At 39.6% G+C, this 25,118-nt stretch overlaps 1 protein-coding gene across 1 annotated transcript in view; it reads right to left on the bottom strand.

The window, feature by feature from the left end:
* CDK6 (cyclin dependent kinase 6) overlaps positions 1-25,118 on the bottom strand; it is a 130,062-nt gene that overhangs the window by 6,718 nt on the left and 98,226 nt on the right. The window contains exons 5-6 of the mRNA XM_076331511.1: positions 24,728-24,837; positions 673-723 (exon numbers count right to left, since the gene is read on the bottom strand). Coding sequence (XP_076187626.1) covers positions 673-723; positions 24,728-24,837 — 161 coding nt within the window. The remainder of the gene's footprint in view (positions 1-672; positions 724-24,727; positions 24,838-25,118) is intronic.

The following is a 25,118-nucleotide window of genomic DNA, read 5'->3' as shown; positions in this document are numbered from 1 at the left end:
AGCTGAAGAAGAAAAACACAAACTCCTAGAATTGTAAAATGGTTTTAAAATAAAGCCAATTAGTTCATCTCCAACAAAGCACATGTTAAAATGCTGATACTCCTCCTGTTCTTACAGTTACCTTCCTGAACAAAATACGGACTGTTAATCATTTTAACAGGCTACACAGTATATTTTCAAAGCTAAAATATTTTCTTATGTACAGAAGTCTTTTCTGCAAAGAAGCTGTTGGTAATCACCTTAGAGATTTCAGTTTAATAACAATTTTAAAGTATTCCAATGTTGTTTTCTGAAATACACAAAGAAATTACTGAAAAATAAAACCTCTGCGTTTGTTTATGTGAAGAGAATCTCTTGGATCTAACTGTTTAGGAATATGCATGAATGGTACATGCACAATATGTTTAAGAGATTTAAAAAGCCCGAAACAGAAGTCTCTCATAACTTCCTGATGATGGCTGTTAGTTCTGCAGAACTATATTCCATGTTGCTTCCTCCTCCCACCCTGACACAGAATACACGGAAATATCATGTTGCATACGGTAGCAATAGGAAATATGTTCTAGGAATACTTTGTTCTAGTCACATTATTGCATAAAAACATGGCAAAGAAACCTCACAGTGTTTCAATGTTAAACATATATTGACATAATGCAACTAGTTATTACTTACTCAAAGATTTTTCCTAGCTGATCAACATCTGAATTTCCACGGAAGAGTGGTCTGAAAGAATAAAGAAATATTTTTAGCATATGACTTGCTTTAATTAATGTGAATTTATATTTATCATTGACAGCTGCCAGCGTAAGGTGAAAATGTGTTATTTTTTTTGAGACCTCACTTCTTCTGCCTCCATGTTTTATCCAGTCTGTGAGTGTACCTTTCAAGTTTCTACTAACACTGATAAAAAAGGGGACAGACGAGACATATTTTTGAATATGCTACTTTTGAAAATCTAATTGCGTCCTTTAACATGAATGAAATAACTTTCTCTCTCTCAACTAATACTATCCTATTAATTATATAATTAACAAAATATTTTTCACTATAAAGAACATACTTAAACAGCTGTTTAGAGAGACAAAAACAGAGTGAATGTCATGCAATTCATTAAAACACAATAAAATTAGAGATTAATTATTATGGATATAAATTCAAAATTAAATTTCTTGTATATTGTATATTGGAAATGTGCTCCTAGGTTTAAGGGGTCAAAAAAAGGACAATGGATTTATGAAGGTCTGTAAAGAATGGGTTGTGAAACGGTACAGAATTTACCTTGAAGGAGAGGAATACTTCTGCTGCATAAATAAAGATACGTTCAGGAAAGAAACAAATTAATAGGCTGAATGTCCAAAGGCTTTCAGAAAAAACAGCGACTAAAAATACTTTCAGAGAGTGGTACACGCTTTTTCTTTTCAAAGTGCAATTTAAAATATTTTCACTCATCATTTATAAAATACTATCATCCCATAGTGCCTAAGTAAAATATGAAATTCATATTTGAATGGCTGTATGGCTGTATTGCCATCTTTGTGTTGAATTCAGTAAGGTGTGATCAACAGTGCAATTTTACGTTTAAACTCCCAAGACATTCCAACAGATTACTGACGGATGATTAAAGATCCAGCCAAGAATGAGGGCATCTGTGATGATCAAGCTCCAGATGTTGCATATGATTTTGGTTCAACAAATGGTAGATTACTCCAAGAAATGCAATTCAGACACACTGCAAACTGAGATACTAACTTGGGTCGATTGATAGCCAGGCTGCCCCTCTCTTCTGGAGCACAGCTCTTGGAGTACGGTGCATGCTGTAAACTTATGGTTACAGTTTCCAAAACTGTTCACCTGAGACCTGGTGACCTGACAAACAATGCATATTCCCATGTTTTCACTGGCAGCCTTTGGTTACGGAGAAACGTCAGTTCTCCTGCCTCTTTCTGCATACTCCTTTTCTTCTGTCTGATACAGGTCCTTAACAGCAGTGATCACCAAAGACATCATGTCACTCTTGCTCTTCATAGAAGACCTCTCCCATCTACACTGGGAGAACTAGGAGTACTCTGCTATAGTCCTTCCCCTCTCATTGCCCATATGCAGGAGCAGGTGTAGGGTCTGGATCTCCTTTTGCTAACCATGAGTTAATTCTGAAATATGGCACTTTACATCTCGACACTCTCACATAGACAATAGAGCTCCATGTCATTGCCTATCTTGCGGGTCCACACCAAATACAGTAAGTAGACCCAGAGCACTGTGACGTTTCTCAGTTAGTCATAATAATCTCTGCAGAAATCTGGGCCACCAAGAAAAAGAGCAGAGCAATAACTGGAAGACATGCTGACCATCTTTGATGAACTAAACATGCATTTTCTCTCCTTCATGTTTGCTGCCATTCAGGTCATGCCATATCAACTTACACTGCAAACTGCTTTGTGCAGGGACATTGAGGGAACAATTTCATCAAGTCCGATTTGAAACCATAAGACGTCAGATTGAAGCTGATGGGGTAAAATGCGGTAGCCTGTTACTTGTCCATAAAAGGCTTCATTTATTTTGATTCTGAATAAATCATAAATAATGGTATGCGCTGCTTCCCAGATATACATGATATTTACTAACTGCAGCCTCTTTGACCAGGCCGTTTCAACTCACACTTAGAGGTTTCTGTATTTTTTTAAGCTTTAAGGTATCCAGCAATACTGGCTTCTACAAAAAACCAAAGCTTAACTACACTCAGAAAATTAACTCTATCCCAGCCGAAACCAGGACACAGGAACATCTACTTCTGCTGTAAGTTTTGAGCCTGATTTTCAAAATGGTCAGTAGCTACAATCCTAGTATTGTTTGTGGCAGCAGACACACTCCATATCTTCCAAAGTCAGACAATATGACAATTTTAGAAATTTTTTTGAATGACTGCTTAAAATTATTAACATACGGTTACTTTGAGTATTTAATTTTGGCTCCAGCATTAGAATATTGGGGCCCTTCAAACTAACAAAACCTACACAGTCAAATAATCCTATCCATGCAAATGGAAAGCTGATTTAATGTTTTAAAATGTATGCTGAACCTTGCGTTAATGTGAAAGCTTGGCAAAGTCAGCCTTGTTCGCAAATCACCTTAGGCAGTGTCATGCCAAAACAAGTATGATTCTTGGGATTTTTAAAGGAGGTTTTTCCCATCGTTGCTGCTGTCTCAGATTCACTAAGGGCTGAAGCAAGAATTTAAATTCTTTTGAATATATAATTATACAACACAAGGTGACCTTCCAACATACTTTGATATTTCATCATAATGAAGTGTTATTAATTCATCTTTCAGCCTCCTATCCATCCCACCATCATGACTACAGCAGAATGCCAACTCCAGGTTAGGCACCACTAATGTAATGAAATTTGCCTCATGAATTTTGGCTGGAGGTTCAATTGGAATATTGGATGGATGACTGGGGAAGTAGATCCACTTAATCAGCAGCCGTATGAAGATCTCGTCTCACATTTTGGCACTAGTTACTCTTTAGTAATGACTTGCCAGCACTGCAAGTCCAGTACATAAAAACTTTCACCTCAAGCTGATTGTTTTTTTAATTCTATTCTTAAAGGTGGACATCAGCTCTCCCAGTACCACTGAACTGGGCGCCTACTCAGCAGCCACAGAAATGTAAAATTTCACCTTTGTTCTTGGTATCTTTCACTTGACTCACTCACCCACTCACTCCCTGAGGTTTATTTATGCAAACTCAATCCAGAAGTCCTTACTTGGGGATATGTTCTCCTCTCTGTGATGATAACCTGTGTCAGACTGGTTAAACTCTGAGAGTCTGATTTTGTAGAATTCCTTCTTTTTTCCTCAGGAAAGGCATGGAGCTGGGTTTGTCTCCTGTGGCAGAAGTTGTGAGTCTGCCCTCTGACTTCAAAGAACTCCTAAAATCTGTGACTACATGTCTCTCAGGAAAGAGGAATATTCCAATGGAGGAAAGGGCTATCCATGGGGATAGACTTGCCTTTTGTGTGGCTCCTTGATCCTCTCAACCTTCCCTGACTTTGCTTGCTACAAAATCCATGCTCTGAGGGCTCCCACACCATTGCTGTTACAAAACACACACTCGAGTAGGGAAGAAGATGGGACGAAAAGACTTACTGTGCACCTAAGACATTTAATTGCCCTATTTGCTCAAGAAGTCTCAGATGATGTAGTGTCCCCATAATTTCCTACTTTTGTTGGTTGTTGCTTCTTTGATTTTTTAGGGGGAGGGGAGGAGGGAAATGTTACAGGGAATCTGCAGGTGTCCATCTTGTTTGACCACTCCTTCTCCAGGCCTTGCAGCTAGATCCACTGCCTCTGGAATGGTGCCCATGGAATGGAGGAAAACCCCTTTCATGTCTAATGTAGGACCAGAATGCCCTTAGACTACAGATATGAAGATGAGTTGGAGGCACCATATTACTACCCTGTCCTGCTAAAATAAACTCCTACTGAGTCAATAAGCATGTACCTTAGTTCCTGAGGTTCAAAATGTGCAGCTGCACAATTAAATGGATGTTAGCTATGAGTCTGCATTGTGACTGTTTTCACAGGATAAATCTATCTACCTTTTTATATGGCAGTCCAACACAAAGATGCATATAACTCCTGGCCTGCGTGAGGAACAGCATTGCCAGCAGGTCGAGGAAGGTGATCCTTCCCCTCTGCTCAGCACTGGTGAGGCCACACATGGAGTGCTGGGTCCAGTTCTGAGTTCCCCAGTACAAGAGAGACATGGACATACTGGAGAGAGAGCAGCAAAGGGTCACGAAGCTGATTAAGGGACTGGAGCATCTGACATCTGAGGAGAGGCTGAGGGAGCTGGGACTGTTCAGCCTAGAGAAGAGAAGGCTCAGGGGGGATCTTCTTAATATATATAAATACCTGAAGGGAGGGTGCAAAGAAGACAGAGCCAGGCTCTTTTCAGTGGTGCCCAGTGACAGGACAGGAGGCAACGGGCACACACTGAAACACAGGAGGTTCTGTCTGAACATCAGGAAACACTTTTTTACTGTGAGGGTGACCGAGCACTGGCACAGGTTGCCTAAAGAGGTTGTGGAACCTCCCACCTTAGAGATATTCAAAAGCCATCTGGACATGGTCCTGGGCAACCAGTTCTAGGTGGCCCTGCTTGAGCAGGGGGGATTGGACCAGATGATCTCCAGAGGTCCCTTCCAACCTCAACCATTCTGTGATTCTGTGATAATACAGAAATAAAAATACAGATCACCACATAAGGTTGCAATGTAAAACCTCACAAATCCTGAAAAAGTTACCATCTGCTTATAGTTTAGAAGGACTTGCACCACTAATCTTCTGGCCGAAAGGCTCTCATGCTTATATGTAGCTGAACAAATTAGATTTCACCATTCACCAACTTTAGGCTCTTTTCTCTTGTCCAAAAGAATATACTCAGCTCATGTTGTTGTTTCATGCCGAGTTTCACCTTCACTGAACATTCTATTTATCTGAACTAGATATTGGTGTCTGAAAGGTTGAGTACTTTATTTTATAGACACTGTGTTTCATGTCTGTGCTACTCAGTAAAAACTGAGATATAAACATTTCCTAAGCAAGTCTCCATGAAGAAATTTTCCCTGATGCAACTCCACGGACATGCCAAAGCAATTCTAAAAGTATTGTATACAATGACAATGCAATGACACCCAAGAGATAAATGAGGTTTAACTGTAAACTGGCCATATTACTTCTAGACTTTACTTTCAGCCTTTGGTCTACAAAGCAAAGAAGGTCTGTAACTTTTCATAAGAAAAGTTAGAATTTTCATAAAGATTGGAATTAAAGATATTGATAAGCACTGCTCTAGTCTATACTACAGTGCAGACACAAGGAAAAAAATAGTCTAATAAAACCACACGCATTGAGGCATAGGAAAAGATTTCTGCAGGTTTCTTGGTAGTGGCCAACATTTTGAACCAATTAGTGACATTCTGATTGGAAACTATCTTTCAATTTCTGACATTGAGTTATTAAACTACAGGTAAAAGGGATACATGGAAGAAAGGTCATGTGAAGAAAAACAGTATTGAAGAGGGAAAAAAAGGTCAAGAAATTCTCTTTCTAACCAAAACATGTTACAGAGCTATCATGACAATTCTAGAGTTGCCAATGCAAGTGCCTCCAAGGCTAGACAAGCCTTGTGTCTTTCCAGATATGTAAGAAATAACTTCCAAAAAACTATCTGGATTCTTCCTGCTAGTCCGTTTGCTCAGTGTGGTGACAACAGCAGCTGGGAATCCCATCCCCTTCCTTCTTGTCACAGAAAAACAATACGGATAATCTCTTGATTACTGACTTAAATATATACAATATTCTCAGTGAAAGTCTGTATATTGGCAATCCACATGTACACAGTGAAGTCATACAAGAACTCCCTAAAATGAAAAGAGCAGCATGGGTGGGAAAGGTACAACTTGCCTTTTGGGCAAGTAGGGCTTAGACAGTCTGGTTGAAGAGATGGCAAGGAGAAGTGCTGGGAAGAAGAGCAGCAATTTCAGAACAGGTAGCTGCTGCTTTGAAGGCATTAGACAAGATGGGGGAGGTGTTGAAAGAGAAAGTCCATGATAATTTGACATAGTGGAGAGAAAAATGTAAAGGGAAGCAGTTCATGGAAGTGGTACGAGGAATTTTAGAAGTTGGTAAGGTTGTAGTAGTTAAGTCTAGGAGTTTGTATGTCTGTGTGTATAAGAGCAACAAGGTGACAGTGAAGAAACTAAGAAAGCTAAAGCCAAGAAACATTTGCCAAGGAATCCCGCATCGTGCCATGGGAAACATGCCAAGCTACATAGTCTGTGACTCAGAGATATATTTAAATGATGTTTTTTTTTTCTTTACATGTTACAAAATGTGAATAGCTGGCAAATAATTTTGTCAGATTCTTAGTTACTTGTTATGAAGAAAATATTTTCATTTTTAGAATTAAATAAGGCCTAAAACTAGAATTATGAGATGACTAGAAATAACATGATCTGGACTGTCCTGGGGAAACCTTTATTCAGCGGGATTATTTCTGAGCTGATTCCTCAGTCTTGTTCCCACCACTGTTTCTCTTTGAGAGATCCCCTGCACAAGTCTGTACTGCAGCCATGAAAAGAAAAACTAAGGCAAGATAAAAGAAAAAAATATGTATCAGTGCTTAAAGATGAAGATCATTGGCCCTTCTGATAGGTAAAATGAATATGGTACAGTATAAAACTTTACTCTGAAAACAGGCCATAGCTGGCAACATCGCATGTTCTGGACAGTTACCCACTTCCAGTCACAAGCGACTTGCCTCAGCTGTTGTGCAATTCAGAGTTCTCATTTTAAACGTAACATTTTTTGTACTTCTCCCTCTCCTTTCCCTTTAATAATATCTTTGTGTGGGTGGGTGCCAGACACAGCATAGGAAGAAGTTACTTCATGTAGAACTTATTATACTTGATCACAAATTGCTCAAAACTTTTAAGCAGCTTATCTTCTCTTCTCCTACATATAAGAAGAAAGATGACATAGATAAACATTACAACTGAGGAAATATGCTTCAGCTAAAATCTGACAGAAAACAGATCAGCCATCTTGAGTTTCTCATTTTAGTCTTTAACAGCCCAATTTTTTTACTTGAAATCTATCATTCTTCAAGTAGGATAGTACCACAATAATGAATAACATCCCTAAGATCATTTGGGCTATGTCAGTATTAAACTATTAAACATTAGAATCAGATTGGTATTTATCAGTATATATCAGAATTAGTATTAAACAATAGAATCAGATCTAATGCCTCAAAAGAATTGCAATAATTATTATTTTCTCTGGAGTGTCTCATGTCATCTGGTAGACAGAAGCAGATAAAGGAAAACAGGTAGTTTCTGAAAAACTACTGCAAACTTCCAGTGCTGTAGTGTGTTGATTTTGCTCCCCATTGCTATTTAAAAAGTAATTCTAAAACTAAAGATAATATTCTGACCCCCAAATGCACATACGGTCTATTTCCTAAGAAACATACGAGATTTCTGCCTGAACTGAGAAAGCAAGGTGCTTTCTGAGCTGCATGTAGATACAAGCCAACAAGGGAAAGACCCAGCTGGTACAGCAAGCTTCCAGGACACTGTTCATGTACAGGTCCAAAGCTGCTAGAAATGTGGCTGGAAGCTGCAAGCCACTGGTGTGCAAGAGGAGGTAAAAGGTAAAATAGAAAAGAATATTAATAGTGAGAGAGAACACGCTAAAAAAGTTTAGGCATCATTTTGGCAATCCACTTTGGGGTTAAGATTGCTCATCAGATGAATGTTTCCTGGTGTGGGTTTTCATCATGAAAAGTTTGCACTGCTTTGCTGCAAATGATTGTATTACATGGAGATGCTGGACTTTCTGAGGGTTTTTAACATACAGGTTGGCAGCCTGGGAAGAGCCAGAGCTGTAAAGTGGACTAATCACAAGAAATTTGCAGATGGATATGCATGTTCCCTATGCATGCATAACAGAAAGGGAAACGTTAGTAAAAGGGAAACCAAACAGAGGCACTGTGTACAGCTTTACGATCAAAGCAGGGCCAGCTTACTGTGTAGATTCAATTGTTGATTAAAAATACAGCAAAAAACAAGAGAAAGAGCATAAATGAGAGAGAATATAAGCATCTTCAAAGCTCCCTTAGGAACTGGGCAAAGGAAGATCTTTTTCTGGGTGCTTAACATTTGCTTGACACCTTCCACATAAGCATTGTGTTTCAAGGTCCCAGCTGGCCTTGGAGCAGAATGATGGGCCTCATCCCCCACCACTGACATAAAAGGGAGCTTTATCAGAGACATTAATGACCCCAGGATCAAGCCAAGGGAGATCTGGTTTCACAGCCTCTTATAAGAAAAAAAAGGTGCTTCAACAGAAGGATACATGTATATATATATACACCCCAAAAAGTAAGGTAAGTGCAGATATTATCTTTGACCAGAATATGCTCTAACGTGGGCAGATCTCATCTGTTCCTGGGCAGAACTGTTTCAGCATTCATCATTTAACACTACTTTTTGAAATGGAAGAGCCTTGATAGGTTGAACGTCCTTCACTTACTCCCTCAGCACGCACGTCACAGTTCTCTTATCTGTGGACATTTGCTTCTCTAGAAGATTTGTAGGTTTATTTCACCAGCGGTTTAAGTCGTTATCTCAGGGAGCATGATGTAACAGTGGCATTTTGAAAACTGCCCCAACATTTGAAGCAAGTTCTGGAAATATATACACAACTGACCTTGGAAAAAGGGAAAGGAAAAAAAATGTATGGTCTCTGCTTGGAGTGGAAAAAGCAGCATTCCTCTTGTTGGTACTGACAGTTCTACCAGCAATATGATTTAACCGTTTGTATGTTAAACACCCACTCCATCACTGCACACAGTTAAATTACATCTGTCTTGTCAGCAGTTTGAAGTTTAATTATATAACTGAACTGCAGGCTTCTGCATTTTTACGGCATCCTGAAAGAACTACTGGTATGACAAATACAATATGGTCGTGCTCTTTCCGTGATCACTTACTTCATTTTCTGTATTCTCTGTCATGGATCTATTTCATATCCATTTTGTAAACTTGCAGTCTCTAAAACTGCCGTGCTGCTTTGCTCTTCTTGTGCAAATCAGTTTTAGGGTTTGAAGGCAGTAATTGAACTATGGATTAGATAAAGGCTGTCCTATGTGGATGGATCGGAGCCAAGAGGGCTCCTTCCTCTCCAGTTCACTCACATAAGCAATAGTGCAAATCAATGTGCAGGATGCTGCGTGCAGGCAGCGTGTGTGCGTCTGCACAGAGCTCAGCAAAATCCTCACCTCCAGGTGTTTGTGCCTGTGAACAAATTTGCCTATATTTTCCTTGAAAAGATCTAAATCCTCCTCCCAGAGCATGCCAGAACTGTTTTTCATCACTCCTTTCATTTAACTCATAATTTACTCCTCATGTAAAAATCTAGCAGAGAGCACTCCAAAATGACACATTTCAGTCAGAGTGTGAAGGTGCTCTTTAATGCTGTATTTTAAAGAAGTGGTTTTAAAACATCTGTATCACAGCAAAGGACCTAACTTCAAGGTAAGCAATAGGAGTTTCAGTCTGTTCCTAGTCTTTATCAATTACGCAAATGAACTGAAAGCAATCTTCTACATGAAATATCTACTCCTTTATCCTGTATGAAATTTCATTGTGAAAATCTATTCAAATCACAGTTTTCAGAGATACAGAATTAATTTTTTATAGTTCCACAACTTTTCTTGCAATGCCAAGATGACGCTGAGAAAGCTCATCAGTTGACATTTACCATATTTACTGGTCTAAAAAAGCCTTTTAAAATGGACTTTGCTCTGAGAATGCCTCTAATGCTGGAACTAGTTTTAATCAAGAGGATATGTAATAGGTTTTCAAGTTTGAGACCCTCTAATTAAAATCCAATTCATGTTCCACGAACTGAATATATTTTCAATCAATCAGATTGCTTTCCCAGTAAAGCTTTAAACTAGAAGATTTTGTGCCATTGGGTTGATTTCTCTTGGAATAAACTCTTTTTAACCAAAGGTCTAACAGTGTTGTCATTCTTGTATCAGCTTAAAGTCTAGGCACACATAACTATGGCCTGAAGGAAACTAACTCTTACCTACCCCTGATTCTTCTACATCAAAGGAGAAGGAAGTTAGTTAATGTAAAAGGAACACATATACTACACATACTTGGGCATTCAATCTGCCCAAAGATACTTAGCAAATTAACATCCAAGTATGTGTTCCCAGGTTTGCTGGGGTTTTATTTCTTTCTTAATAATGCTAAGCAAGGAGCTTCACAGACTAAAGTATACCCTATAGATAAAAGAGCTTATACTCTAAATACATAGTATAAAATCATGAGAAAGGACAGTGTTATAAATGATGCTTTAGTGCCGTCATTATGAGTTACACATAAAACGGTACATCTATTTGACTAAATTAGTAGTCGAACTTTTTTTTTTTTAAAATTCTAGAGCTGGGAAGAGTAAGGCAGAAAAGCAAATACCCAACTAGAAAAGCATTGGAAAAAAATCTGAAAGACATCTTTTCTGTCATCTGCAGTAGTACAGTGACAGGGTGATAATGAGGTAACAGAGGCTGCATGTGGGCACTCTCTGAGACTTTAGACAAGAGAGCTCCAATAGATGTCAAATTTCCATATTTGAAGGGAAACATAGAATTCAAAATGTTCTACACAATCTAGAACATAAACTTCTCAATACGGAATAAAATCCAAGAAAAAGGGATTTTTTTTTTCCTCTGGGAAAACATTACAAGCTAAGAGAGAGAATCCTTGGGTTTTCTCTCCAACTGGGCTTGAGCTGCTCCTGTGTGGTATTGAGTACATGTTTTGGTCTATGATCACTTCTGTTGCCCCCATATTAGGTGTTCATGGCACCTGTTGCACTAAGCCTCTCTAAATTTTCAGATAAACCTGAAACATCAGAAGAACTGCCACCCCGCCGCAACTAATGCGTCTCATCACCTTCAGCTGTAATAAAACACTCTTGGTCAGAAAAAAAATCTCTGAAAGGGGATTACAACCCTTCAGACAAGAAAGGCAGGGAAAACATTTCAGTACTAAACAGTGAACTGTTATGTGAGCAGAGGTGAAATTTCAACTCCAAACTTTTTCGCCAGCTGCTGAGTCTGAGTGTCAAAAGACATGAAAGTGGATTAGAAGGATGGTGTGAAGAAAATACTTTAATTTTTAGCAGCTGTGCTGGCTTACGGTTAATTAATAAACACCTGCAGAAAAACTTGAGATAAACATTTAAGGTAGAAAGTATGTACAGCAATCATGCAAGGAAAACTGATACAGTTTCCAAAGGCCACTTAAACTAGATATAACTTTGCCCTAAGCAATACTTTGTCCCATGCAATACACTCTGTTACTCAGGCTGGAGAAGCTGCAAGATTTACATTCACTGGCCCATGACAGTGCATAGTAATCTGAGTTCACCTATTGAGACCTCTCTAGTTACTTATCCTGTTCAGCTATTAGTGATTTCACATGAAATCTTTTTTTCCCACTTGAATCCTGACCAAAAGAAAGAGTAAGTTAATTTCTCATATGAACGAGAAAAAACAGAAAAGAACTTCCAGGTGATGACACTGCTCAGATGCCACCCTCCCCTATGGAACTGCAGCGTTAACACACTTTATGCTGTAGATTTGTGTGTTTCAAAGCTTCCCAAATTGATTTTGGGACAACTTTTATGCTGTTATCTCTGCTTTGCCATTACTGAGCCATAGCCTTGCTTCTGTGTTGTCCGTGGCACAACTCTATTGGCTTATTTCAATGGGTATAGCATACAACTCTGTCTTTACAGAATGAATGTTTTCTCAGTCTCTGAAGTACTGAGCACCTGTAGCTCCTTGAGCCACCCCATATCTTGAACTTTTCAGTCCCCACATCACCAGGTTGTTCATCACCTTCATGTCCACTGCAAGGAGTTCCCCAAGATCCACATGGAGTTGGCTGTCATTTCTGAAAAAAAATCTGATTCGCTCAGAATTAAAAAACCAGAATCCTCTTCTGGAGTAAGTGGATAACCGAGTAAAAGCTTCCTTCCATGGTAAGCTATTTTATGCCTTGCTTTTCATACAGTTGTGGCTGGAGTGTTTGCCAAAAATGGAGAGTTTACCAAAAAGTCTGGGCCCTCTTTAAACTCTGCTCTCACTTTCCGGCAAAGTGCCCTCACCATCAAACTCTTAAAAGATCTAGGAGATGAGCAACACCTACCTCTCCTTTTGCAATTACTTTCCAGAAAAGGAAAACTGATTCCAAGGCAGGAGAGAAGCAAGCAAGCCTGTTTCTGTGCCTCAGTGGGTAGGACACCCAGCTAAGATACAGTTCTGACTTTGTACATATACTCTTTCATTGCTAATGGGCTGATGAGATCTAGTTGTAACTGAGTATCTTCATTCTTACAGTGGCAGAGTATGTTTCATACTGCCAAACAGGCCTAATTTAACAGCTACAGATAGGAACATTACTGAAAAATCTCTTGCTACGTGTACTTCTTTAGATACTGAAAGCTTGCACTCCAATTATTTGGATATAAAGAGCACTTAAAAAATTATTCAGTTGTATAGAACAGTGTGTATGCTGTACTGACATAATAATAAAACCTGCTTCATGGACATAATCTAATAAAAAATGATCTGATAATGCACTATAGTTGGTCCAATTCTGGATGATATAGCTGATTGAGTTATTTATCCTTAGGTAACTGATTCAGACTCAGTCAAAATCAATAGTAACTGAATCTTCATGCCAATTTACTCCAGCTCAGTAGAATAAATGAGTGGAAATGAAGTAATCCCTTGGATGAAATTCTTATTTGACAAATGTCTATATTCCAAAAGCACTTATTACTGACAAACCTGGATATGTTAGGAGAGAAGCTATGAATATGGAGAGCATTTAGGCAAAAGAAGAAATACTGCATCAGAGAGTGTCTTAGAGTTGCTTCCGGACAGTATGCGTTCAGTGCATCTATAAAAGGAAAGCAGAGCACATTATGCATGAGTTTCTGGAAGAAGTCATATGGTTTGACCATGCATAGCCAGACTGCTGTTTCCTCAAAGACTGCAAAATGAAGCATGCTGCCAGCATAAGAGGGCAGCCAGGCATGTCACATACTGACATCAAGAGCTCTCGACTTGTCAAATCCTGGCTCTGTCTCTGGCAGAGTCAGCGTACCATGGTGGCTGTGTCTCACATGGCCTCATTTGTACAGGGCCAGCGTGTCGGCAGGTCAAGCAGAGCACGCAAGCGAATGTGATGGCAGTGCCACAGGCGTTGTGCAAACAAAAATTAGAAGCAAGGCAACACCACGTGTATTCATATCACAAGGCAAACTGTGGCTTCAAAGGAAGAAGGGACAGCAACTAGTGTGAGCTGTATCTTGCCATGCCTCTTCTCTATTTTTTAGTACACGGCCAACACCAGGACCCTGAGGACTGATGGCAAAGGTGGCTCCAGCTACGTGTGGGTACCATGTGTGCTGCTCTGTGGCAGTCAGCACGCACATGCAGGAGAAGCTGTGGCCACTTCCTTTCCTCCCCAAATTAGGACTCTATCTAGGTCTTTGACACCTGCAACTACAGCCAAAGCACAGACTCCCAGACCAGCTGGCAAGTTCTCTGCAGTGGTCTGAACCCTATGGCATAGGCAAGTTTTTCCACAAAGGCAGCGGGGGACTGCCTCTGGGCACTACGGTTCCCTTGGAGAAACAGTTTTCCAGAAATCTAAATATCAAACTTGTTCTTGCTTTCTCTTTGACATTTTGAGCTCTCCTCTCACAGCCAATTATTTACTTGGTACAAAGTGGTACAACGTTTTGGAAAGCTGTTATGTTTTGCTCTGCTGTCCTTAGCTGTTTTTAAACTCCTGCTGTTGTCTGTTCCTTTAGGTGCACTTTTCACTTCTCTCATGCAGATTTATGATTTTTTTTAGATGTAAAGAACATCTAACAGCTTTGGTGAGCACCTACATATGGAGAAGTGCTAGTGCGAAGCTGTTGAAAAGACACAAATGCGAGACAGATTTGTCCTATATACTTCTGAACTATCACATACTGTTTTTACAATTGACCAATGGTAGCTAATTATCAGATTTCTTTTCTGGACAATCAAATACAGAAAACTCAGTAAAGCTGCCCAGATCAAAATTTCTGACTAGACACTCAATTTGGAAAAACCCCACACTTCTCCCCCCTCTCCGGAGTGCACCAGTATCCAGGAAAGGATCCCGTACACCCACTTGGAGTTTAAATACCTTTTTGTAGCCATTTTCTTATGAAAGAGAAAAGTAAATAAAAACAATGTTTAGTTCTATTACGAGTCAAACAAAAGTACACAGAGCTTCCCCCAGCCAAACTCTAGGCAAAAAGCAAAGCCTCGCTCAGCCAAGTTCCTGAAGAGGGAAGCTGTGTGAAAGAGCCAGGAGACCCTTTCAAAAGGAAAGTCTTTGGGCAGCGTACAGCTGGCTATCCCTCTCCGGGTTGGAGAGGAAGGGGCACGGGTAACATTGCTCTGCTTCTCTCCTGTTCTCTGGCTGGTGGAGCGACCGCTGAAAGCCATCTGCAGCTGGGGATACCATCAAAGCAGCCCTCAGGCTGCTCTGGCTTATCCCAGGGATGAACTTGTCTTTGAGATGCTCCAGAAGGCACAAACGTGGTACACCTTCACATCGACTGGCCGGCAGCTGTGCCGAGCACAGCTCAGCCTGAGGGACCCAGGCCTTTCTGCTGCCAGCTGCATTTCCAAATATCCATTACAAATGCTACAATGTTAATACCAAGGACTTACAAATATCTACATCATGACTGACATGTTGTGGTCTTTCTCCAAGCCACAAGGTCTTTTCCTCTGACCTCTGGCCAGGCTATTCAGATTGTCACAGACTGGAATATCACCCCTCTAAGGAATGTATATTTTTTAAGGATGACGTGTTCAGGGGGATTTCAGACTAGGGCTGTGCCACCTGCACATGAAGAAGCTATGGGAAGCTTTCCAGGAGGGTAGCTCTCTCGTGAGCTCCCGCTGGGTTTGAGCTGTGTGCAGCTGCCGGCTGCCAGCCCAGAGCCACCCGGCCCTGGTCCCTTGGCCACTGCCTGGCCTGACATGACCCCACACCTGAACTTAACAGTCTAATTAAACTTGGTCAGCTAACACCGTTGCTGCGGGTCTTCTTACCCCTGCCTCAAGGTTCCCTTCTGTTTTTTTGTCATGGGTAGTGACAGTTTCTGGTTTCTATGGTTTATCAACGGTTTCCCTTACCAACAGATCTATTCCTCTGACTGAAAGTCTGGCACAGCTGGAAACTAGAAGGAAAACCACAAGTGAATGGCCTGGCACTCACTTACCACTCATCTCCAACCACAGACCGATACAGTTACTGGATTTGACTAACGGCTATCAATCAGCCCAACTGTAGACACTTAGAAAGATATCAGCTAGAAAAGGCTTGAGGGAAAATGTGAGCTAAAAAAACAACAAGGTATTTTACTATTAATGGGGTGATGCTGCCTTGGAAACTCACATCTATTTCATACTCGATAATTAGTGGTATTATTCTGACTGTTTGCCCTTCTCTCCATTAATGTGCGTTTGTCCTCTGCCCAAAGCCAATGGGAGTTCTGCCTCAGAGGTCAGATTAAACAGAAAACAAGCCTGCTTATCTGAAAACTGGAATAACATGAACAAGTGCAGTCTTCTGCCTTCCTTTGTCAGTTAAGTTTGAAGCAAAATGTCATTGTTGTTCCATCAGATCACTAAGGTCACTAAGCTAAATTGTGGCTTGGGTCCATTCAGCTTAAAAAATGCTTGAAAAAAATCTTTGTAATAGGCTAGCCACTTATCTGGGGAGGAAGAAAAAATCCTATTTTATTAGGTCTGGTTTGGAAAAACCATCAGCCTCCCACACACCCATATGCACATGAATGGCAGAAGAATAAAGGAGGAAAAGTGCAAAGCACAGAATTTTGAACGCTGACAAGATCTTTCCAAGGAATGAACCTTCTCCCAGTACAGTTGGTCTGGACCATGGTGAACTTTTATGGCACTTGCAACTTAAATCATTCTTGTAACAAAACAAGATAATTTCCAAAAATGGCAAAAACAAACTCAGGCCAGAACTGTACAGTACCTTGGTTCAAAGGTTGCAAATCAAGCTGTGTAGCTTTTACAGTTCTAAGCTGCAACATCCACCTTTGCTTGTTAAAACAAAGACAAAACAGAAAAGAAAAAAAAAGTTGTTGTTTTATTTTTCCTGCTACCAAAATCTAACTGCGAGCAAGCAGACAAGTGAATGATTACACTTTCAAGCTCTTGGTCCACTAGATATGTTGGTTTAAGGTTCACTGGAAAACACCAGATAATATGAATGCAAAGGCTGTGTTTAAAATTGCTGCATGATAAAGAAAACAGTTCTCTCTTAAACCACATTTAAGATGTTTGCAAGTTTATAGGGAAAACCCAACTTATAAGCAGCATTCATGGCTGTATTTACTCAGTTGCTTTTTGCCTAGATGTCTCTGCTGTCTTGGTTTTATTATACCTTCCCTCCCAACATCCAGTTATACATCCTTTTTTTTTCTTTCTTTCATGGATTCATCTTCTGCCCCCTCTGTTTCTCTCTCCTTTCCAACATAAAGAAGATCTGAAAATATATTACAGCTCTCTCCTCTCTGCTTTTGAAAGGCATTTCAGAAATGTGTTGAAAATAAGAGAATAGAGCACAAAAAGGGAAGGTTAAGCTAAGAGCTGAAAAAAAGGTAGAAACTTTACTGTATGGAGAAATACAGGATCTAGTAGGCAAAGCAAAATATTCCTACTGCTGCATAGCTACAGTGCCCACTTAAAACAGTGAGGACTAAATGATCAGATACGCTGAAGCACAGGAAAATAACTGACAAAGAATTAAAATGCATCTGAAATGAGACAAAGCTGTGTCATAGAAGTATGCCTCACAATTCCTTACATGGCAGTATTCATATTTTACAGTCTCTTTATTATCTTTAGAACCTCTTTTCAGACTCTGTTCACGGTACTATTCTTGTATGTGCAGAAAGGTAAAACAAAACTGAAGTCTTCGCTACTATCAGTCAGAGCTGCTTTTCTTTCTCTTGTGTTCAGTATGACCAGGATTTCATCTGCAATATCCATACACATAGCAAGAAGTTAAAAACCCAGTTTGGTGACAATTCACAACAGTGTGCAAAACAACTCTTAATAAAGATCATTTTAAAAAGAAAAGGAATATAATCCTTCCCTACAGAAATCCTGGTGATTTTTCCATTATTTCCTACCCTACATAAATCATGCTAAGTTTATCCATTGATTTCAATTTGAGACAGAGTTTCGTTTATGGCATGTAATATGAATATGTGGTCTCTTTCTTCTGGTCCTGTCCAAACCAAAATATCTTCAGTCACACCTTTGCCTGCACTGATGCACTTGAGCTATGGCAAGAATATGTACCATACTTAGAAAAACAAGCTCCATATTAAGTTGCATAGTATTTTGCTGCTGATGTTCCAGTATATGATACTTTACTGTTGATTACAGGCTTTAAACAAATGTTTCTGCTCCCCCAACACTTTGGATAATTGAACAATATTAATGGAAAACATTTTAAGTAATGACATACTGTTACTTAATTTGAGGTGAGGGTCACTTAGTACCTATAAATCCTCCTGTCAGGTATACATTTGCAAAGTTATGGATTCATTGTCTATTCCTCAAGACCATTCAACAGCAAAGCAACTCATCACAAGGAATGACTAACCCAGGATATGTCTGGAGTAGAGGACACAGTATTTCAAATTTCCAAGCAATTCTCTGCAATAGCAGAATTTCTGTGAATCACTTTCCCCAAAGTCCACTGTCCTCCCTACTTCATTCTCCAGAAGAAGAACGTGCTTAGGCAGTTGAGAACCTGTGGTTCTGCTGTTGAACGTATATTGCCAGATGTATACCTAGCTTTTTCAAAGTGCAACCTTAAAAGACTACATCTGTGAGAGATTAGCACCTATAGGAACAACTAATTCAGACCAAATGAGTGCATGATGAAACTGATGCTAGTTAGAAGGACAGGCTCAAGGATGAACTGGACTGCAGATCTCTTCTGAGATAAAAGCTGCCTGTCCCCTTCAAAGCACCAGAGAACCTGCAGGCTCTGTTACGAGTTATCACTTTGTTGCCTACTGGTAACAAATGAGGGTATGTACCTCCTCTGCATAAGGACATGCATACAGTAGCTCACATACTCATGGCCTGATTTCCTTTGAAGCTACCTTTTTTTGTGTGTGTGTGATATTTTAGCAGACAGATAACAACAATCATACTAGCAGAGTGGCTTACATTCTTGCAAATTTAGCTTGAACACACTCTTTCGCTTGTGCTACACGGTCTCACAAAGACCAGAAGAGAGAGACACTGTGAATTCCAGCCTCAGCTCTTCAACTGACAGTTCTTCATATCTCCCGCATACTTATTATGAATGAAAGTCTTATTTTGAATGAAAGTCTCAGAGTCCTGGGGAGTTACCTGTCGAGGTTTATTTCACAGATAAGACAACTAAAAGCTTGTACAGGATCACTGAAAGAAGTGCAAGTAATGGAAGCTGGGACAACACTATGCAATACCCTCTCCTCCTTGCCAGTTTGCAACACCGTCTTTTACAGAGATCACTCCAACTAAGTGCTGTACTATGCACATTAACAGAGATTAGCTCCGCCACTCTTTGTGCCACTCTGTCGCACTGAATTGTTTCTACAGAGGTTACAAACCCCTTTGAAGTCAGGGTTAATTTCAACAATGATTTCAGTGAAGCCAAGACTTTACCACATGATCCAGCTAAAAAGACTTATTCTTTTCACTCAGTGATAGAAGTTCAAACTTTCCTACCCAGCTTCAGGTTTTGGCGACAGCTTAAAAACAGGAGTTCCTGTTACACTGGGACATTTTCTTCTGCAACCACTTGACCATATTTATCCCACAAAGCATTAACTGAAACTTAAGCTGCAGAGCTGACTGCTCTTCCCTCTCTCACAAGTAGAGGTGGAATCCAGGGGCAGGTGGGTGCCCCGTCTCCTGCCACAGACCTATCCTACCACCTGGTTCTGGAGTTGACACAGAAAAAGTACATGCAATGGATCTGATGGCTGCGTTTCAAACTCTACTAATAACCTATCGCTTGTTTGGAAAGGGGAATGAAGTTTTACTATATTTTAGTGTGAAAGATGCTTTACAATTACTCTATACTGTAAGACATTGTATCTAAGAACGAATGTGTGTATTGCTAGTTTTTCTAAACCAGTTAAATGTTTTATGATTAAAGGCAGTCTGTAGGTCCCAAATCCAGTGCTCACACGACAGCCTGATCACCAGACCAGGCTCTAAGCTTTGATTTTATCACATCTGTATACGTTACCTAGAGCAACAAAGTGCTGGGCCCATGGCTTTTCTACACACAATGATGTAACTCCTCTAATTGGACAAATTTATACCATTGAAAGATGACTTATATGCCTATAGCTTGTTTCCCTATGTCCGTTGTTTGTGCCCACCAAGGAACTTGTTCCATCACAGGTATTTTAGTAGATCCACACATCTCATCTGCTGCTACAATTTTCAAGCATAGCTGGTAATGCAGTAACTGGCTCACATATATTAGGAGCTGGCAGAGTAAGCTGAAAAATGAGACAACCGCTAAAAAAATGATTTAATATTTAAAAATGAATAAATAATAACCTCATGCCATTTGTGCCAATCTTGTGGCCTATGAAATTCTGGGACTGATGATCTTACCAACAGCAGGCTGATTAAAACACCATGGAGCTGGTGCATGAACGGTCTCAGTACCCATGCCCATGTGCATGGAATTAATTTCCCTCTTGGCTGGATGAAGCTTGGGGTACTGAGATAAAACTGTTTTATTTTTGGTTTGGGGAGGTGGAAAAGGTTTTTGGGAGGGGACTGTCTTTCAAGTTTGGGGTTTGAATTGGTACCTGTAATGTTTGTGACGATTGCACATGCAGTCACGACACTGGCCACTCTCAAATGTATGACTTCTTCAGCTTGACTGGGCCGTGAATATAAAATAGGCTACAAAAACTGATGGCCTCTTCTGATGATTTTTAGCTCTATATTTACTACAAAGGAAGACAAACTCAGTTGCTTGTGCAATATTGTAGTTAAACTTGCCTAGCTGGAATTATTATATAGATATCTGACCCATTAGTCCCACATACACACCTACTAACACCCTACTCTGTGCAGGATTGAAATCTCATAGGATTGTGGCTTTGAAGACTGAGCATCTATAGATGCACTAAGAACAAAGCATCGAAACATTTTGACATTTTTTCTCAAGACTGCCTACTCAGAAGAGAGTCCAAGACACGTGATCCCTGCTTTCTTTATAGATCATTTCACCCAGATTCAGATTCCAGTCTTCCCCTCTCACACTCATTCACCTTGATTAAGTATTACCTAATCCAAGCAAGAAGAGAGACAGTCCCTTCTTCCCTAAAACACTGGTCATGGCTTCTTGCTTTGGAGCCGCCTGCAGTCCTTGAGCCAGCTGGAAGAGTTTCCTGTATCCAGACAGAAGTGGATGCTACTCCCATGTTTGCCTTTCTCTTTAATGAGTTGTTCACTGAGTAGGAGGTACAAGGCCCTTTCCTACTGGCCAGGAAAATGCTCAGCCTCAGAGTGAAACCTTTCTATAAGCAATCCTTATTTTTACCTAAACATAAAAAAAAAATGCTAATCTTCTTGCTGTGCCAAAGGATGCCCCCATGCCATCGGGCCCACGTCAGTCCTGCCAGCTGTATCTCTGAAGGATTCTGTGATATGGTAGCAAGCCATAACATACCTTACAATTTTCCTTACTGGTTATTATTATCAATGTACCATAGCTTTTAAATCACAAAGAAAACAGTCACTGTGACAAATACATTTACACTTTAATTAGATAAGACAGTCTATCCAAATGTGTCTAGAAGTCACTGCAACCTACTTAATTAGACAGGAAATTTAAAAACTGAAACTACCATATAAGGAAATTTTCAAGTAATGCTTTATTTGGGGGTGCTCTCATCAGCAGTGCACATGGACAGAAAAAGATGCACAAAGCAGAATAGTTTCTGCATACATAACACATACACCTGACTACTGAGCAATTTATTGCTGATCTATAAGTAGAGTAGGATCCTTGGGAATCTGTGCAAGGGGTTTCAGGATACAACTTTTGTGCATTCACGTATGCAGAAGCCTACAAATCTGCACCACAATTAAAATGCCTATGTTTTAAATATAGCTATGACTTTATACAAACCTCAGATTGCAGGAGGACCAGAGTTCTCAGCTGAGAAGTGTCATTTGTTTAGCTGAGTCAGCCAAGATGAGAGAAATGTTCAAATTTACTCTAGATGTATCTAGACAGAGACATATTTATTTTACTTTTTGTGTCTATGTATTCCTTTATACACTTGTGTGTATTTCTGATCTATTTCTTAAACAATTGCTCTGTTTGCATTTGTCTTAAACTGTTTTGGATTAAGGGTGTTTTAAATTAAATGAGGTGCCTTCCACTTAGAGACACAGCAATCTATAACATAGGGAGCTCACCTTTCTCCTACACTTGTCCAAACCTACAGCACCCTGACCGTGTTTGTAATAGCCTACAAAACTATATTCTAGCAAACTCAAACCGTCAAACGTCTTCTTGGCATAAACAGGATTCTGATATGCTTTGTGATGCTGTGTAGTGTTTTATTTTGAAACCCGTTCCAGTGAAGTCTCCATAATATAAAAAAGCCCAGAGCAGTCTCAGTACATTTCTTAAAAATGACAGAGCTTTAAAATCTTTCAAAGAGAAAGTAAAAGAGAGTAGGGAAAGAAGGCAACAAGTACCCAGTAAGACAGTAAAAAGAAAAGGTTGTCTTAACGTCAAACCAACAGCTTCTAAGCTTTAGCTGCATTCTCATACTCTTATCCTATCAACACCAGTGGAAATGCAGATCGGTGATTACCCAAGGGTGCTACCATTTTCCAGCAGAAATAGCTGTTGCATTTATTCAATCTCTTGGAAATAATCCATGGAGTTTGCAAAATTTTACAGTTTATTGCTACCAAGGTCACAGTAACATGGGTTTTCTTTTGCAATCCATCAGGAGAATCAGAAAGACAACATATATCATACAGAGAGTATTGCAACATTAACCCAATACAACAGTCCACGGAGATAGCATTCAGTGCTGTTCATTGTAGCTTTATGGCAATGAGCCCTCAGATTAGTCTTCCAAATCATGCTTGTATACTGAAGTATGTGAAAGTCGTATTGTTTCCAATGAAACAACATAGTACATACAGACTTGGCAGATTCCTGACCTCTACAGTTTTTGACAGTATCCCAAATTTAGGACTGAGAATGTCAGACTGACCCTGCATTTGGCAAGAATAATAGAAGTCCTGGTTTTATCAAATTCTGCTTCAAGTCAGATCTCATTTCCATTAAAAAAAAATCCCTGATTTGGTAATATTAATGTAATATTTGCATTTGTAAACAAGTAGAAAATTTAACTGTCCCTAATTTAATTTACTGTGTTGGATTTGGAGAGTCAGTGAGGCTCATACATCATAAAAGGAAAAATAAAATTAAATTGGTGGTGCTTGTATAAGGCAATATTTCTTATCTGTCTGAATACTGCAAATTAAATGAGAAAAAAATGAGTTTTGAGCACATAATAAAGTCCTGTGTTCAGTTGTTTGTCCTGTATCACTCTTACTGCAAATGCTAAAATGAAGTTGTTGACTCTGCTATTTAAGTCGGAAAAAATATCAACGGCTTAATGCTATTGTGAACCTGGCAGTATATGGGATAAGACTAGATCTTTAAAAGTTTGCAATGGAGGGTTTAATTGATACTCCTAAAATCCACATTCCTTTTTTCTCTCATTTTCTGACCTCATTTCTGAGTCAGAGGCAGAGAGGGTGGAGTATAATAATTCTACCCAGGCCGTTTGACCAGGCAAGAAGCCCAAGAAAAATGATTTTTCCATATACTAACATTAATAAGTAGTAGAAACCCAAAGTTATTTTGCAAGACTTCAGTTAGTATTTTGAACTTCACATTGTATAAATTAAATAGTTGTTTCTCAAGGCCCATGCAGTATGGCTTCTCCTTGTAAATTATACTGATTTTGGTTTTTAGGCCACCTGGTATATCATTTTCTTTCACATTTTCCTTATGTATATTCTTCGATTTCACAGTGGGCGTTACAAAATGCTATACTGTTTCTATACGGAGATCACCCAGGTGATGACAACATGCACTTTTTGCAATAAACTCAACCAAAATGCATGTGATTGGGTTAATATCGAGACAGATTTACCTTGTTAAGGTTCTTGGGGGTTTGTTCCTCTCCACACCCTACATGGTACAACCTCCATATTAGTGTCCTTCCATGGGGAAAGACCAGTACACAAGTGCTCCTCTCGTATTCACAACTCATCTGCATCCAGCTGTAATATTTTGTAGCAAGACAGTTCCAATAGCCAATTTAATTGAATCAGCCAAAAAAAAGGTCTTTTATCTGGTTTTTTTGGACTACATTTAACATCTCTGTTACCCTACACCCAGGCTAAATAGCTTATTCTTAAAAAAATCCTACCTCTGTTTCCTACCTCTAGAAATCAACTTTACAGTGACTTCTGAGATCTCAAATATGCCAAGAGGGGACTATGAGCAAACACCTGACGCTCCAATGCACAAACTCCAGAGCAAGAAGACTCTGCTGACCACCATGCCCTGCCTTCCTCAGGGTAAATCCTTTCCAGAATCCAGCTTTACTCAAATTGATCAGCAGCCTCTCCAGCCCACTTTTATCTGCATTTGGATTCAGGTGTAACATGAATACAACAATGCTCATACAGGCTTCACTAAGAGCTGAGGCAGACTCCCATCAAAAAAGAAAGACTCCAAGATGGCAACAAGTATGAATTCGCAAAGGGTATTTACATTTTGTACTGCAAATAAAACAACCTATCAGGCCTTTCCAATATAAACTTGATCCAGTGTATTTGTACCAGACATTACTGCACATTTTTTCAAATTTCAAATGAAAAACATGAAGAAAATAAAACTGTATTTCTTACTTTCGACGGAACATTTCTGCAAATATGCAGCCAACACTCCAAAGATCAACTGGTGTTGCATAGCTGGACTGAAGCAAAACTTCAGGAGCTCTATACCACAAAGTAACAACCTGTAAAACAAAAAGGAACATAAGAGAGAGCACGCTTAGCTACAGAATTACAACCTCCTAAGTGTTGTGTATACAGCTCCCGTTTAGTTTAATCCAAATTGTCAAATCTCACAGATTAGGGCAAACTGGTTTGGCCAGTGCATAGAAAAGGGTCCTGTATGGAATATCTCAGTATGGATAGCTGCAGTGATGATGAGTCGGGAAGTGAGACCACTTCTTGTCAAGAACAGTGCAGTTCAGGGTACAACAAAAATACAATATCAGAGTACAGAGTTGGTGTG

The sequence above is a fragment of the Aptenodytes patagonicus genome, chromosome 2, assembly GCF_965638725.1.
Source record: "Aptenodytes patagonicus chromosome 2, bAptPat1.pri.cur, whole genome shotgun sequence".
Lineage (NCBI taxonomy): Eukaryota > Metazoa > Chordata > Aves > Sphenisciformes > Spheniscidae > Aptenodytes > Aptenodytes patagonicus.
The sequence above is the reverse complement of the archived record's forward strand: the minus strand, read 5'-3'. Positions and strand labels throughout refer to the sequence as shown.